Source organism: Garra rufa, chromosome 8 (assembly GCF_049309525.1).
Source record: "Garra rufa chromosome 8, GarRuf1.0, whole genome shotgun sequence".
Taxonomy (NCBI): domain Eukaryota; kingdom Metazoa; phylum Chordata; class Actinopteri; order Cypriniformes; family Cyprinidae; genus Garra; species Garra rufa.
This window is the reverse complement of record NC_133368.1, coordinates 38,308,496-38,324,078: the sequence shown is the minus strand read 5'-3', so window position 1 is coordinate 38,324,078 and position 15,583 is coordinate 38,308,496. Positions and strand designations below refer to the sequence as shown.

The 15,583-nt window shown below is 38.3% G+C and overlaps 1 protein-coding gene across 3 annotated transcripts in view; it reads right to left on the bottom strand.

The window, feature by feature from the left end:
* The window catches only part of ankrd44 (ankyrin repeat domain 44), a 32,246-nt gene that overhangs the window by 3,094 nt on the left and 13,569 nt on the right, over positions 1–15,583 (bottom strand). For 2 of the 3 annotated variants that reach the window (XM_073845470.1, XM_073845472.1), the window contains exons 6-27: positions 14,076–14,163; positions 13,443–13,585; positions 12,406–12,618; positions 12,244–12,322; positions 12,051–12,165; positions 11,898–11,980; positions 10,545–10,662; positions 9,619–9,687; positions 8,856–8,996; positions 6,885–6,950; positions 6,495–6,606; positions 6,188–6,259; positions 5,742–5,943; positions 5,575–5,662; positions 4,165–4,282; positions 3,857–4,076; positions 3,656–3,743; positions 3,486–3,569; positions 2,564–2,709; positions 2,360–2,442; positions 2,168–2,247; positions 283–374 (exon numbers count right to left, since the gene is read on the bottom strand). In XM_073845470.1, the coding sequence (XP_073701571.1) occupies positions 283–374; positions 2,168–2,247; positions 2,360–2,442; positions 2,564–2,709; positions 3,486–3,569; positions 3,656–3,743; positions 3,857–4,076; positions 4,165–4,282; positions 5,575–5,662; positions 5,742–5,943; positions 6,188–6,259; positions 6,495–6,606; positions 6,885–6,950; positions 8,856–8,996; positions 9,619–9,687; positions 10,545–10,662; positions 11,898–11,980; positions 12,051–12,165; positions 12,244–12,322; positions 12,406–12,618; positions 13,443–13,585; positions 14,076–14,163 (2,500 nt within the window). The remainder of the gene's footprint in view (positions 1–282; positions 375–2,167; positions 2,248–2,359; positions 2,443–2,563; positions 2,710–3,485; positions 3,570–3,655; positions 3,744–3,856; positions 4,077–4,164; positions 4,283–5,574; positions 5,663–5,741; positions 5,944–6,187; positions 6,260–6,494; positions 6,607–6,884; positions 6,951–8,855; positions 8,997–9,618; positions 9,688–10,544; positions 10,663–11,897; positions 11,981–12,050; positions 12,166–12,243; positions 12,323–12,405; positions 12,619–13,442; positions 13,586–14,075; positions 14,164–15,583) is intronic. The other variant, XM_073845471.1, reaches the window with a different exon arrangement.

Below are 15,583 nucleotides of genomic sequence, written 5' to 3'. Positions count from 1 at the left end.
AGCAGTGGAATGGAAGGAGAGAGATGGGGAGGCGATGGACGAAAGCGGCATTCAATTAGTGCCCTGCTAGGTATGCAGCCAAACACATGGTCGGGGGGGGGGGGCAAAAGGGGACACGCACAACATCGTCAAAGCTTTGAAACACAGACACTGCTTTGGCAAAAGCCTCTATGCCACTTACAAAAGAAGAATGATACAGAGACAGGTAGACAGAGAGATGCACATACACTGACAATCTGTGTAAACCAAATAGGCTAAGATTTTAGTTTTAGGAAGACGCACCATTTTCATCTAGTACTTGAACACTGGCTCCACGAGAGAGCAGCTCTTGCACTGTCTGCTTCATCCCACTGCGAGCAGCCAAGTGGAGAGGTCTTAAGTGAACAAGAAACAAGTGAGCATCAGTTGCTTTTTAAATAATGTATAAGCTACAAAACTTTGAATCCCAGGGAATCACACTTCCAGAATGAAAAAATTTCCAGATAATTTATTCAGCCCCATGTCATCCAAGATGTTCATGTCTGTCTTTCTTTAGTCACAAAGAACGTTTTTTGAGAAAAGCATTCCAGGATTTTTCTCAATATAATGGACTTCCGTGGTGGCCAACGGGTTGAAGGTGAAACTTCAGTTGTTAATGCAGGTTCAAAGGGCTCTACATGATCCCACCTGAAGAACAAGGGTCTTATTTAGCATAACGATTGGTCATTTTCTTAAAATAAAATAAAAAATCTATACTTTTTAACCACAAATGCTCATCTTGCACTAGCTCTGCAATACATGTGCATCTTCACGTATTGCGTAATCACGTTGGAAAAGTCACGCGTGGTTAGTTATCTGTGTACTTCAGTTAAAATAGGTAGGGTGAAAAATCTCATTTTTTCCTACAACTTCAAAACCGTCCAGCATCATTGTTTTACCTATTTTTGTTAAAGTGGTCATCTGATGCCCATTTTCCACAAATTCAAAGGATTCTTTAGGGCCTTAATGAAAAGTCTATAATAAAAATTCTCAATAGTAGTGTAAAAAAAACACCATTTTACCATGTCAAAATCAGCTCTGCAAAACATCAACTCATTTTATTGCATGGTCCTTTAAATGTAAATGAGCTCTGCTTGCCCCGCCCCTCTCTGATGTGGGATTATGAGCCGTAATGTTTACTTTAGCCGCATTTAGCTGCAAAACTTGCTGACAAGCACATTATTAAGAAAGGCCGTTTGCAAAGATAGATAAAAAACCCTTATACTCACTGCTGTGGGTGAAACTGCATCAGGAATGATTCGCACGAACATAGACGCATATGTAGATCGGGATCAGGGCTTTCTTTTAAAAACGAAAGTAACGTTACCCTCTGCGTCTTCAGCGCCTCAGATGTCGGGAGTAAATCACTACGGCTTTGTTCATTATTACATCCAGCAACAGAATACCTCAATCGCTCAATCGGAGACATTCTTGTCTTCCCCTGCACCTGAGTCAATGGCGACCGGGGTCGGACTGTTTCAGCTCGGTGAGGGCGTGTCTAAGGTAAGGCGCTCATGTCAATCAACTATCAAGGGAGCGGACTCTGTGCTGAAGCTGAGAATGACCTGATTTGAAAAAGGGGATATTACTTTTAAAGATAAAAACTACCACTGGGAGGATTTTTATCATTGTAGGGTGGTTGTGTACACAAACTGCCAACACACATTAATGATGTTCAAACAGCTTGTAAAAATGAGTTTTGCATCCGATGACTCCTTTAAGGGTGTTTGACTTTCTTTGCATGTTTGCTTCGTAAACATTGGGTTGGTAGTTCTAGTGCAATATGAGCATTTGTGGTTAAAAAGTATATACGTTTGTATTTTTCTTAGAAAACATTTTGCTAGATAAAAACCTTATTCCTTGGGTGGGATCACATTGGACTGAAACTGCAATTTGGACTTTTAAGCCATTGGCTACCACTGAAGTCCACAACATGGAGAAAAGTCCTGGAATGTTTTCCTCAAAAACCTTATTTCTTTTTAATTAAGGAAAGAAAGACATGAACATCTTGGATGACATAGGGGTGAGTAAATTATCAGGAAATTTTTGTTCTGGAAGTGAACTTCTCCTTTAAATGCAGGTTGCTTTGGATAAAAGCGTCTGCCAAATGCACAAATGTAAATATACTGTAATGTGAAGGGGAACTCACGTTTGCAGTGCAGCGTTTGTAGCAACAACGGCGGAGTCTGGAAGTTTTCCAAGAATGAGCATTGCACATTCCTCCATTCCCTGGATAGTGCGCAAGCAGAAAAAAAATAAAAACATTTTCGAAGACGACATTCAAAAATGCCGTTTCAATTATAGACAATGATGACCATGGCATGCAGCGGGCTATACTTACATTACTGCAGGCTAGATGAAGTGCTGTATTACCCTTCTGGTCAGTCAGACTGAGGTTCACATTGGCACTAGTTAGTAGAGCTTCTGTTTAAAACACATGCCACATGCCTGCATTCAGTTGAGCCCATTTTCATACTTCAATTATACAAATGAACATGGGGATAATTCAAATAACAAGGATAAAAAAAAAATGCTGAATACTCACCTACAACCTCGACTCTTCCTTTCTCCGCTGCCATAATCAGGGCACTGTGCCCTGATTGGTCAACCTCATCCACAGATGCATTATGGGCCAGGAGCAACTGAACACAGTCGACGTGGCCAGCAAATGCAGCTGCATGGAGAGGTGTCCTGATAAATAGAGACAGCAAATGTAAATTGTAAATTTCAAAATGTAAATGTAACTTATTTTGTCTTCTGGGAAACATGTAAGTATATTCTCTAGCTTCTGAAGGGCAGTACTAAATGAAAAAAATATGATATTTAGGCAAAATAAGAAAAATGTACACATTCTGTTCAAAAGTTTTCGACCCCCAGCTCCTAATGCATTGTGTTTTCTTCTGAAGCATCAGCAAGTGTTTGAACGTTATGTATAAGTTGCATATGAGTCTCTCAGTTGCCCTCAGTGTGAAAGATGGATCTCAAAATCATACAGTCGTAGTTGGAAAGGGTTGAAATGTTGAAAAACCAAATCATTTGTGGGACCTGAAGGATTTTTCTGAAGAACTGTGGGCAGTTTAACTGTTCAGGACAAACAAGGGACTTATGAACAACTATCACTAAACAAAAAAACACAGCTGTGGATCATTCAGGTAACAACACAGTATTAAGAATCAAGTATATGTAAACTTTTGAACAGGGTCATTTTTATAAATTGAACTATTATTTTCTCTTGTGGACTTTTGACTTCAACTGCATATTGAAAAATATTAAAAATCTCTCTTGTTTAAAGAATATCTTGTTCAAAAATGTTATTTTGTCTTAAAACTTTGCCAGATTTTTTGTTGGTTTTCACATTCACATGGTTTAAAATGTGGTTTAAAATTCTGAAACCCCTGTAGGCAAAATGTATCATATTTTATTACATCTAATACTGTTTTGTCTCTCTTCACTTATACCAAACTAACCTGCCCTTGGAGTCTTTGCAGGTTACAATCTTTGATCCCATGGCTTCTAATAAAAAGTTGGCACAGGACTCATGGTCATTGACCCTGCAGAAAAGACGATTTAGAGAGACAAGTTGAAAGAAATGAAAAAAGGTGCAAAAGACGACAGAAAAAAAAGAAAGCAAACCTACACAGCACAATGCAGCGGAGTGAAGGGGTTTCCATCAAAGTTACGAAAATCTCTTTGTTCGAGCAGGACCTCCACACAACCCTCGTGACCTATAACACATACACAAACAATGCTAGTCCACTACACTTCTCAAAAGCTACATTTTGTTTACTGATAAATAAAAGCATATTTCAAACCCATAATACAGACTGTTAAAACCAACCATAGTAACAGGCCCAGTGTAAGGGTGTGTATCCCTGGTTGTCTCGCAATGGGGGTATCGGGGGTTCAGAACACGCAATATTGAGCAATTCACTCAACCAGGATGCGTGACCCCTAGCCGCAGCAAGGTGGATGGCTGTCCGACCTCTAGAGTCCCCCAGCAACACGGATGCCTCCAGCTCCAACAGGGACTGAACACATTCCTCCTGTCCACACAAGAGCTGAGAGAGAAAGACAAGAGTTTTTTTTTTTTTTTTAATGTCCTTGTACATCTTGCACTTGAATACACTTGACAAGATCGTAACTCACCCCCAGGTGCAGAGCAGTCAGACCATGATTATCAGCCAAGTCTACACTGGCCTCACGCTCCAACAGAAGAGACACAGCATCCACATGACCCCCCATTACTGCCAGCATTAGAGGGGTCCTGCAAACACGTATAGAACAGATACCCATTAAAGAGATAGTCGTGATACTCTTGTGAAAGTACGGTGATGACTGACATGGAAGAGAAGAAATTATTGAATAAAGTCATTATTTTTGTTTTCTTTGCTATTTTACTATTGTAAAATAGCTATTTTAATGATGTCCTTACTACCTTTCATTGGCCTTGAACATGGTAGTTGCATTGTTATCTATGCAGGGTCAGAAAGCTCTCCGATTTCATCAATAATATTAATTTGTGTTAATAATAATTTGTGTTCCGAGGATGAACAAAGGTCTTATGGTTTTGCAACGACATGAGGGTGAGTAATTAATTACAGAATTTTTTTATTTTTATGTGATCGATCATTTTAATGCAAGAATCTCCTTAATTGTGTTTAGATTTAGATTTGTGTTTCAATTAACCATTACTTTAATCAATCAATAATCTTCCCTTGGATCCATGGATACATTTTTCTCTTTTTGGGCAAAATTAATATTTGGGTAAAATAGTGCTGTTATCAATATTTTCAATGAATTTACTGTATATAAATTAGGGAGTTGATTCAAAAAATTTTCAAATTTGATTTTGGCACCCTGAGATCCCCAATTATTTAATTATTGAGAAAATGCATGTTAAATGCATTTATTTAATTGTATACAGTGATGGCCAAAATTATTAGAACACTAGTATTTTCGCCAGCTAAAAATGGTTTTAAGTCAGTTATTTCTTTTGCTGTAATGTGTCAATAGGAAATGTCAGTTTACATTTCCAAACATTACTTTTTTTATTGCTGAAGAGTTGACATTTTTTCTTCTGCGGTCTACTGTACAGGCATAAATTTACTTTTCTCTAAGCCTGAGGCTTTTGGTGTATAAAGTCTTTTACATTGGCCAAAAATGGAACTTTTTATATTAAAAACAAACAAACAAGCAAGCCCTGCCCAGATTTAAAAAGCAATGCAAAAGTAACATAACGCATTACTTTCCATAAAAAGTAACTAAGTAACGTAATTAGTTACTTTTTTAAGGAGTAACTCAATATTGTAATGCATTACTTTTAAAAGTAACTTTCCCCAACACTGTTGTCAGACTCCTCGTGCAAACAAAAATCTCTCTGGATTATTACAATCAATGGCAAAATGTTTGAAAATGTAAACTATTTCCTACTGACACACTACAGCAAAAGATAGATATAACTGTCACCACTATAGTTTCATTCACTGTTGAGTCCTGACAAGACAAAAACAAAAAAACAAAACAAAAAAAGAACTATCAAATAAATCAAATACTCACTGTCCCTGAGAGTCCGCTGTGTCTACCAGATCTGCATTATCAGAGTCTTCCAGCAGGAGGCGCACACACGACGTATGACCATTCATTACTAGAAACAAACAAAGTGTATTAAATAGTGCGTAAAAAATGCACAACGGTGTAATTTCCACCACACACAGGTGTAATACCTGCAAGGTGGATAGGTGTACGTCCTCGGACAGTATCTTTGCTTCTCGGTGAGGCTCCGTGGTTCAGAAGTGTGAGAGCACAGTCAGTGTGGCCCCTGAGGGCAGCAAGCGCCAATGGAGTCCGACCCACCTCATCCCCCTGATCCACCTCGCAGTGACCCTCCAAGAGCACTTCCAGAGCCTGTGCGTGACCGTGGTATGCCTGGAAACAAACATATACACATGTAAGGATGCAAGATCCATCTGTTTGAAAAATGTCTTTTACATATTTCAGTGAGGTTAGGGCCTGTCTGTAGTAATTAAACCTGTGCTTTCCTACTGTATGCAAAAGTTGGCTTCAGGATGCTAAGGTGTTCTCAGTGTTAGCCAAGGTGCTATGACTTGTTTTTAGCATGCGGTTATGTGGCTGTTAGGGTGTGGTTGTAAAAGTGTAAGTTCAGACTCACGGCCAGATGCAACGGGCTTCTGGTTTGACTGTTCTCCATCTCATCTTGATGGTTCTCATCTCTGTCCAACAGCTGAAATCAGATTTAATCTGAATTACAGCTGTTCTCATTAACAAGCTATTCTGAATTAAACAAGAAAACGTTCATTCTTGCACTATAAACATATGCACTGCACCATTTATGACACATGAATGAAACCACAAACTGGATCAAAATAATTTGCATGATAGGTTACACATTTAAATCTAATAGAGTACAGATGGAGGAAGTGCCCCGAGGCAAACGTTGGACATATTTGTATCCTCACCAGTTTCAAACAGTGTCTGTGGCCGTACGCTGCAGCATAATGAACAGCACTGTACCCTTGCTTATCTTTGAGTGACGGGGCAGCACCATGCTGCAAAAGGAACTCAAGACACCTGCACACACACATACATACAATAACAAATTAAACCATAAAAAGTACAAATTATGTATCTGAACTACTGTGGAAGTGGATAGAGGGAAAATACATTTAGGTTGTCCAGACATGAAAATGATGAGGTTACAGACACACACAGACATAAACACCTAATGTTTTGGCATCAGAGCAGAACACATGTAAACAGTATGAGTGACGGTGAGACATGGATGGGGGACACAGAGATGAAGTTGAGCAGACGTGGGCCGTCCTGCTCTTCAACTCCAGAGAACTCACAGAGCTGCCTCTTTCTCCCTTTCAGCTTGAACTCCGTCACTCTCCGGTTCCAGGACCACACGCCGCCTGCAGAGAAATCACACACACCTCACAAATCTTATATGCAGAGGCTTCTTACTCAACCATAAATGTAAAAAAACAATGTTAACACATTGTCACTAATTAAATATATAATATAATAATAAATGAGAAAATACACATTACCAATCAAAAGTTTTTGAACAGTAAGATTTTATGTTTTTTTAAAGTCTCTTCTGCTCACCAAGCCTGCATTTATTTGATCCAAAGTACAGCAAAAACAGTAACATTTTGAAATATTTTTACTATTTAAAATAACTGTTTTCTATTTGAATATATTTTAAAATGTAATATATTCCTGTGATTTCAAAGCTGGATTTTAGCATCATACTCCAGTCTTATGATCCTACAAATATTATTTCTCGTTTCTATTCATCAAGGAATCCTAAACAAAAAGTGCTCAACTGTTTTAAATATTGATAAAAATACTAATAAAAATGTTTCTTGAACAACAAATCAGCATATTACAATGATTTCTGAAGGACTGGAATAATGATACTGAAAATTTAGATTTGATCAGCAGAGGAGCCTTCTTAAAAAAGTATTAAAAATCTTACGGTTCAAAAACATTTGACTGGTAGTGTATACATAAATCATTTAATATGTTTGTGCAATAAGTCTGTAGTATTTTAAGGAATTCATTAAAATGTCACTACAGTACTATTTCAGAAACTACGATTACTAACTCATTTCTCATTCATAAAATTAGTGAATTCTGACAGCTACTCTAATTAAACCAAGCGCAAAGGTGTTTCCGTGTGCCATATCAAGCTGACGTCAAACCCCTGTCTTTGCACATGAACTACCCCAATGACAGGAGACTTAAAAATAGCCTGTGGTTGCCATGGTAACACAGATATATGTGTTAGTGTAGCTGCTAGCAGTCTCTGGAGATGGCGACTGGCACTGCACTCGATTTCACCTGCTGTAGGACTACAGCTGCTTGTGTCTAAATCACCTAATCGGGTTAGACATGCATTTACAACAGTCAGTTACATGTTGTTTGGCCACAACTAGTCCCATTTCTGACCCCCAGTCATTGAGCTTTTTATTACATCGTCCCATCACTAAAAGTACAAACTACGATTAGGGTGAAGGATGGTTAAGGTTTATGAGCTGCAGATTTTTCCAATGAAACCCCTTGTAATATCTTGCTGCAATATAAGTCTATTAGTATAAGTTATTCGAGGTGACATTAGATGCCCATTTTCCACAAGTTCGTACTATTCTTTAGGTTATTCATGAAATGCAATATACTTTGGTTAAAATTCCTCAATGGTCATGTAAAATAACACCCTTTTTACCTTGTCAAAAACAGCCCTGTTCACAGCAACCTGTTTCATTGCATGTTTCTTTAAATGATAATGAGCTACTGCTCACTCCACCCCTCTCTTTCATATTTTGCATATTTAGTGGTGTGTTCCCATAAAAAAAAATAATCCACTGCGTCCTCAGTGGCTCTGATCTCAGGAGAAAATGAAGACTCCTATATTCACATTTTACATTCAAATACAAAATACCTGCACTGCTTACAAGACATAAGACGGTGGAGAAAATGGTCGACAATGTACAACAGGCTGAGTGCGGAAATATGCTAATACAGGGCAGTCCATCTGTGGTCATGGGTGGGGCCTGAGCAGTATGATGTCATACTTCTCAGTAAATCAAAACGGTTTGAAAACTGAGCCTGTTCAGATTTCATGCGGATAAAAAAATAAGAGTAAATAGATTTTTATCATTGTAGGGTGTTTGTGTCCACACACTGCTAAGACACAAAGATTTCTATGCAAACACCATGCAAAAGTGAATTTTGCATCCGATGCCCCCCTTTAAACTTTACAAATAATGGAGGAGGAATTCACAGATGTTGCTGTTTGTGTAAACGTTGTATACCTCCTGTCCAGGTCGGAAGCAGCAGCGTAGTGCACTGCAGAGCGCCCCCACTGGTCAGTGGCATTAATGCAGGTACCGCAGGACACCAAAGTCTCTAGGCACTGAAAGTGTCGACTAGCTGCCGCATAGTGAAGAGGGGTCCTGTCACCACACACAACAAAAAATAGAGCAGAAAAAAAAAGGAATTTGACAAAATTTAAGTTTCAGTTTCAGAACACAAATTAGCAAAGTGGTACTAATGGTTTCATTTAATTTTTGCAGTGATAATCCAGTGCAATATGGACAAACCAAGCAATTGGGTTGTTTTGACCCAGCGGACTCAAAATTACTATATTTGTTGCTTAAAATGACCCCCAAATAGGTTGGAAATTACCATTTATTAATATGTTCAATAAATGAACATTTATTAATAAGTTGAATTAATAATTATTTATTTTGTAAAAATTTAAATTGCTCATTAACAAATGTTCACCTTTTGATTATATTTCTGATTTTAATTTACAACCTATTTGGGGTTTATTTTAAGCCAGCCATATAGTAATTTTTAACAATAGCTGAGTTAAATAAAACTACCCAGAGGGTTGGGTTAAACATTTAGGGTCAAAACAACCCAATTACTAGGGTTTGTCCATATTTTACCCAGCGCTGGGTTGTTTTTAACCCAGAATTTTTTAGAGTGCACAAATCCAGCTGTGTGCATAGACATGAAAAGAAAATGATGAATCATCCTGACATAAAGGTCTTGCTTTTACCAAGAACTCACCTTCCATGTTTGTCCCTGCGGTTATGATCGGATCCACTGCTGAGCAATAGCTTCACACATTCCACATTACTGACAGAGAGAGAGAGAGAATAAGCTTTGCAATGAGCTGGTATGTAGACATACAACATGTCTGACAATAACGGTATTTGTCTGAACAATGGACGATGGAGTATAGGGTACATAATTGTCTATGTATTTGGGAATATATAACTTAATGACTTCTCAATTTTGCATCACATTGCATGCAATATAACTGCAGCTACAAAAGTCCCACCTTTCAATTCAAAGTTCCAATCACCTTAATGGTAAAGACTACATCTTTTCATCTCTCTAGAATGCATATGCAGATGTAAAATATATTGTTTGATTAAATATGACCCTGGACCATAAAACCAGTCTTAAGTAACACGGTTATATTTGTAGCAATAGCCAAAAATACACTGTGTCAAAATTATCGATTTTTCTTTTATGCCAAAAATCAATAAGTAAAGTAAAGATCATGTTCCAATGAAGTTATTTTGTAAATGTCCTAATGTAAAAAAATCTAAACCTAATTTTTGATTAGTTATGTTCATTGCTAAGAACTTCATTTGAACAACTTTAAAGGTGATTTTCTCAATTTAGATTTTTTCCAGATTTTCAAATTTCCTATCCTAACAAACCATACATCAATGGAAAACTTATTCAGCTTTCACATAATGAAAAATCTCAATAATAAAAAATGGACCCTTTTGACTGGTTTTGTGGTCCAGGGCACAAATAACTTCAGCCAAGATAAATTTATTATATGATTTTTGTCTGATTTTCTAGTTTTTTTGTGTTTTTTTGCAATTTTGAAATGTTTTTGAAAAGTAAGCTGAGTCAACACCAGCACAACTCCATCTGATCAGACACATTTTTTCCACAGTCAAGATAAACAGACTCACCCGCCTGCAGCCGCGGCGTGCAGACATGTCCTCCCCAGGTTGTCTGGCGTATCGATTTGGAAGCCTGCAGACAGGACCGAGTCATTACTGAGAGGGCACATTATGCTATACCTCCGTCCTGTAGAGGAATGGAAGCATTGGGAGGAAGGATGCAGTGCATGGAAGAGGAAAGTGCCCCAACACCCAAACGCAGACAGCCACAGTGTCAGACACGGGGGGAAAAGGAGTCCAAAAAAGAGACAGAGTGAAAGAAAGAGAGACAGAGAGAAAGGATGTTAGTGCAGGAAAAACAAAGACAGTGCACACTGGATAGACGAGACAAACACACATCGCTCACAGAGGTGAGAAGACAAATGTGGGTAACCAAATAGAATATTCAAAAGTACAGATGTAGCATCTATAATCTAAAACAACAAACAATCATGTCAAGAGTCAGAGTTAAGAAAACACACAGATATAAGGACATGCCAGACCTAAGCAAAAGGATGCAAGGAAAATTCATGCCCGTAAATTCAGAGACGAAAGATCTTAAACTCAGAGGTAACATAATTAATCTAATTACAGAAGTAAGAGTTGCGGAATATCCCTTAAACATAAACAGCCATTTATCAATAGTCATTATGAAGAGGAAGGTTGTCTGAGTCACATCAACTCCTCGTCTTAATATAGACAACAACCAAAAGTATTACTGAATATTTAATTTCAAAACCATGGCCATCAATGGGAGTTTGTTCTGTCTTTGTTATGGTAACATCTTCCAGATTTCTGGAAAGGCTTTTCACTAGATGATGGAACATGGCTGCAGGGATTTTCTCCCATTTAGACATAAGAGAATCAGTAAGGTCATGAACTGCTAATTTACAAAGCAAGTCATGTAAAATCCCCCAGTGTGGATATGACAGAAGAAATTGTTGAATAAAGTCATTATTTTTGTTTTCTTTGCACACAAAAACTTATTCTCGTAGCTTCATAACATTACGGTTGAATCGCTAATGTCACATGGACTATTTTATCCATGTCCTTACTACCTTTCTGGGCCTTGAACGTGTCAGTTGCATAGCTTTCTATGCAGTGTCAGAAGGCACTCGGATTTCAATTACAAATGTCTTTGTTTAGAAGATGAGCGGTCTTACTGGTTTGGAGCAACATGAGTGTGAGTAATTGATAACAGGATTTTCATTTTCGAGTGAACTATTTAATTAATGAGGAGAAGTAAAAGAAATGAGATCATGAAATGTCAAGAGCTATATTCAAACTTGCACTATGTCATGTTTTTCAATTTAGACAAAAATGGTTTTCAATGTTATTTTAAGGCAGTGCAACCATAGCTTGATATATTGGTGTAGTCAGTACCTGAGGAGAGAAGCTTCCGGCAGCAGTCAGAATGAGCATTCAGAGCGGCCAGATGCAAAGGAAACATACCATGTACCCCTCTTCTGCAGAGAAAGATAGAGCATATCAGAGGAAACAAGTACAAGATTTTAATAAAGATCGAAAGAGTCAAACCTGGTGCAGTCAGCTCCACTTGTAATTAGAGTGTTTATTAAAAGTTCATGGCCGTATCGAGCAGCGACATGCAGCGGAGTGTTTCCATCCTTGTCGACACAGTCGATCTCTCCACCTGTATCAGAAACACACACTTGTACTCGCAATGTACATGCAAATCAGTTGCTGGCTAGCAGGCTACAAATTGCTTTACCATTTTGGATGAGTGTCTGGGAGCGTGTGAATCGTCCATGAACTGCCGTCAGATGAAGAGGGCTTTTCCCATCACGACTCTGAGGAACCCAGGAAATGTTTACTAGCATAAAGCACACAGGATTTGGACTGTCTATCCATGTTTGGTCCTAGATGGACATACCTGGACGTTGACGTCAGCTCCGCTGTTGACCAGGAACTCCAGACACAGGGCACCATGAGTGGACGCAGCAGCAAAGTGCAGAGGTGTGAAGCCCTTGTTATTCGGCTGACTGACATTAGCACCGTAGTCGATTAGCTCACTGACCACTGCATCTTGTCCATTGAAACAGGCCACATGCAGCGCTGTGTTTCCAAAGGCATTGGCTTCATCTATCTGTAAGTAAAGCATGCAAGAGTCAGCTTAAACTAGATGTTTTTTTCAATGACCCTATGCTCCTTTCCCTATAAGTACAGTTGAGCTCAAAAGTTTACATACACCTTGCAGAATATTCAAAAGGTTAATTACTTTACCAAAACTGTAGCAATGACCTGAATAAGATATTTTACATAGACATTTACATATAGTCCACAAGAGAAAATAAAAGTTGAATTTATAGAAATTACCCTGTTCAAAAGTTTACATACGCTTGACTCTTAATAGCCAGGGATGCAAACTTTTGAACAGAATGAAGATGTGTATATCAGAGTAAATGTAACTTATTTTGTCTTTTCGGAAACATGACAGTGAAGGGCAGTCTTAAATTAAAAAACATGATATTCAGGCAAAATAAGAAAAATGTACACATCTTCATTCTGTTCAAAAGTTTACATCCCTGGCTCTTAACCCATCTTTTTCCTTCTGGAGCATGAATAAGCATTTGAACCTTCTGTAATAGTTGCATATAAGTCCCTCAGTTGTCCACTCAGTGGTGTGAAAAGATAGATCTCAAAACCATACAGTCATTGTAGGAAAGGGTTCCAATAGACAAAAATGCTGAAAAACCAAAGTGTTTGTGGGACCTGAGGGATTTTTCTGAAGAACAGTTGGCACACAAAACAAAAAACACAGCTGTGAATCATTCAGGCCAGTAATACATAAAAAATAACATGCATTTTTTACAATCCCTCTCATTTTGATTAAATAATTAACATTTAGCAGATTCTGCAAGGTGTATGTAAACTTTTGACCTCAACTATATCTATTTGCATTCTGGGTACCTCTACGGCCAGGCTGAGCAGGTGTTTCACCACAGCAATCTGACCGTTGGAAGCAGCAGCGTGTAGAGGTGTGTATCCTCTCTTATCCTTGCAGCTGATCTCAGCCCCTTGACTCAGCAGTAAACACACAACATCTAAGTGACCTGCAGGAGCATAGAGAGAAGATCATGAACATATAAACACAGATATAGCAGATTAAACAAATGTTACTCTCCCTCATGTCATTTTAAAACCCATATGAATTGCTTCTGTAGAACCAGAATATCGACTCTTGTCAATAAAACAAAATTACCAATCAAACGAAACCAGTATTAACAAAATGAATTTATGAACTGCAGAGATGACATGTTTCTGAAGAAGCATTTAGATATTAGTAAATCATTTTTAAAAGATTTGTTCAAAACAGCCGATTCATTCAGAAACAAAGCATGTGAGTTATTCAACTTAAATGATTCGTTCAGTAACAAAACACAGCATGTTTGAGTGATGATTTATGTCCTTTTAGGAGTTTGGCAGCCCCCAGTAACTAATTTTTTGCATTGAAATGAAAGACAGCAGTGTGGACAACTCCTTTTGTGCTCCACTGGAAAAGACAGAGCATGCACATCAGTCTTTATAGGATCATTCCCTCACCCATATAAGCCGCCCAGTGCAGTGCACGACAGTCTTTCTTGTCAAAGGCATTGATGTTGGCACCCTTGGCCAGGAGAAGGCTAACCATCTGAAAAAGAGATAGAGGAAAGTGAATAACAGTGATAAGAAAAACATAGGGAAATGGAGGAGAGAATGCTTGTGCTAGTCTCAATAGGCAGTAAAGCATGAGTCAATAATGCGTCAGTAATTATGGGTCTCCTGAAGCTCTTATTGTGTGTTGCGTGTTTGTGCTACAGTTTATATAATGACCTTTTAAACCATTTCGCATTGTTGAGAGCACAAGAAATTTCCCGCTATGTTGACAATGCAATGCAGTAAAATTAAGTCTGCATCTGGGGGCATGTGAATTTGTATCTAAAAGCCATCAGTGTCTCAGTCTTTAAACTTTCAGCACTCAACTGCAATGAAATATAATCGGAGCCATGGACATAACATGCAGGCAAAAATATTACTCTGTCTTGACCACAAAACCAGTCATAAGGGTCAATTTTCTGAAACTGAGATTTATACATCATCTGAAAGCTTTCCACTGATGTATGGTTTGTTAGAATAGGACAATATTTGGCTGAGATATCTGGAATCTGAGAGTGCAAAATAATCTAAATATTGAGAAAACTGCCTTTAAAAGTTGTCCAAATGAAGTTCTTAACAATGCAGATGAGGTAGGACATTTACACAAAATCTCCATGGAACATGATCTTTACTTAATATCCTAATGATTTTTGGCATTAAAAAAAATTATAATTGTGACCCATACGATGGCTTTTGCTACAAATACAGTCGTGGCCAAAAGTTTTGAGAATGACACAAATATTAGTTTTCACAAAGTTTGCTGCTAAACTGCTTTTAGATCTTTGTTTCAGTTGTTTCTGTGATGTACTGAAATATAATTACAAGCACTTCATACGTTTCAAAGGCTTTTATCGGCAATTACATGACATTTATGCAAAGAGTCAGTATTTGCAGTGTTGGCCCTTATTTAGGACCTCTGCAATTCGACTGGGCAAGCTCTCAATCAACTTCTGGGCCAAATCCTGACTGATAGTAACCCATTCTTTCATAATCACTTCTTGGAGTTTGTCAGAATTAGTGGGTTTTTGTTTGTCCACCCGCCTCTTGAGGATTGACCACAAGTTCTCAATGGGATTAAGATCTGGAAAGTTTCCAGGCCATGGACCCAAAATTTCAACGTTTTGGTCCCCGAGCCACTTAGTTATCACTTTTGCCTTATGGCACGGTGCTCCATCGTGCTGGAAAATGCATTATTCATTCCACTCTCTTGAATGAGAAGCAACCCCACACATGAATGGTCTCAGGATGCTTTACTGTTGGCATGACACAGGACTGATGGTAGCGCTCACTTTTTCTTCTCCAGACAAGCCTTTTTCCAGATGCCCCAAACAATCGGAAAGAGGCTTCATCGGAGAACATGACTTCGCCCCAGTCCTCAGCAGTCCATTCGCCATACTTTTTGCAGAAGATCAATC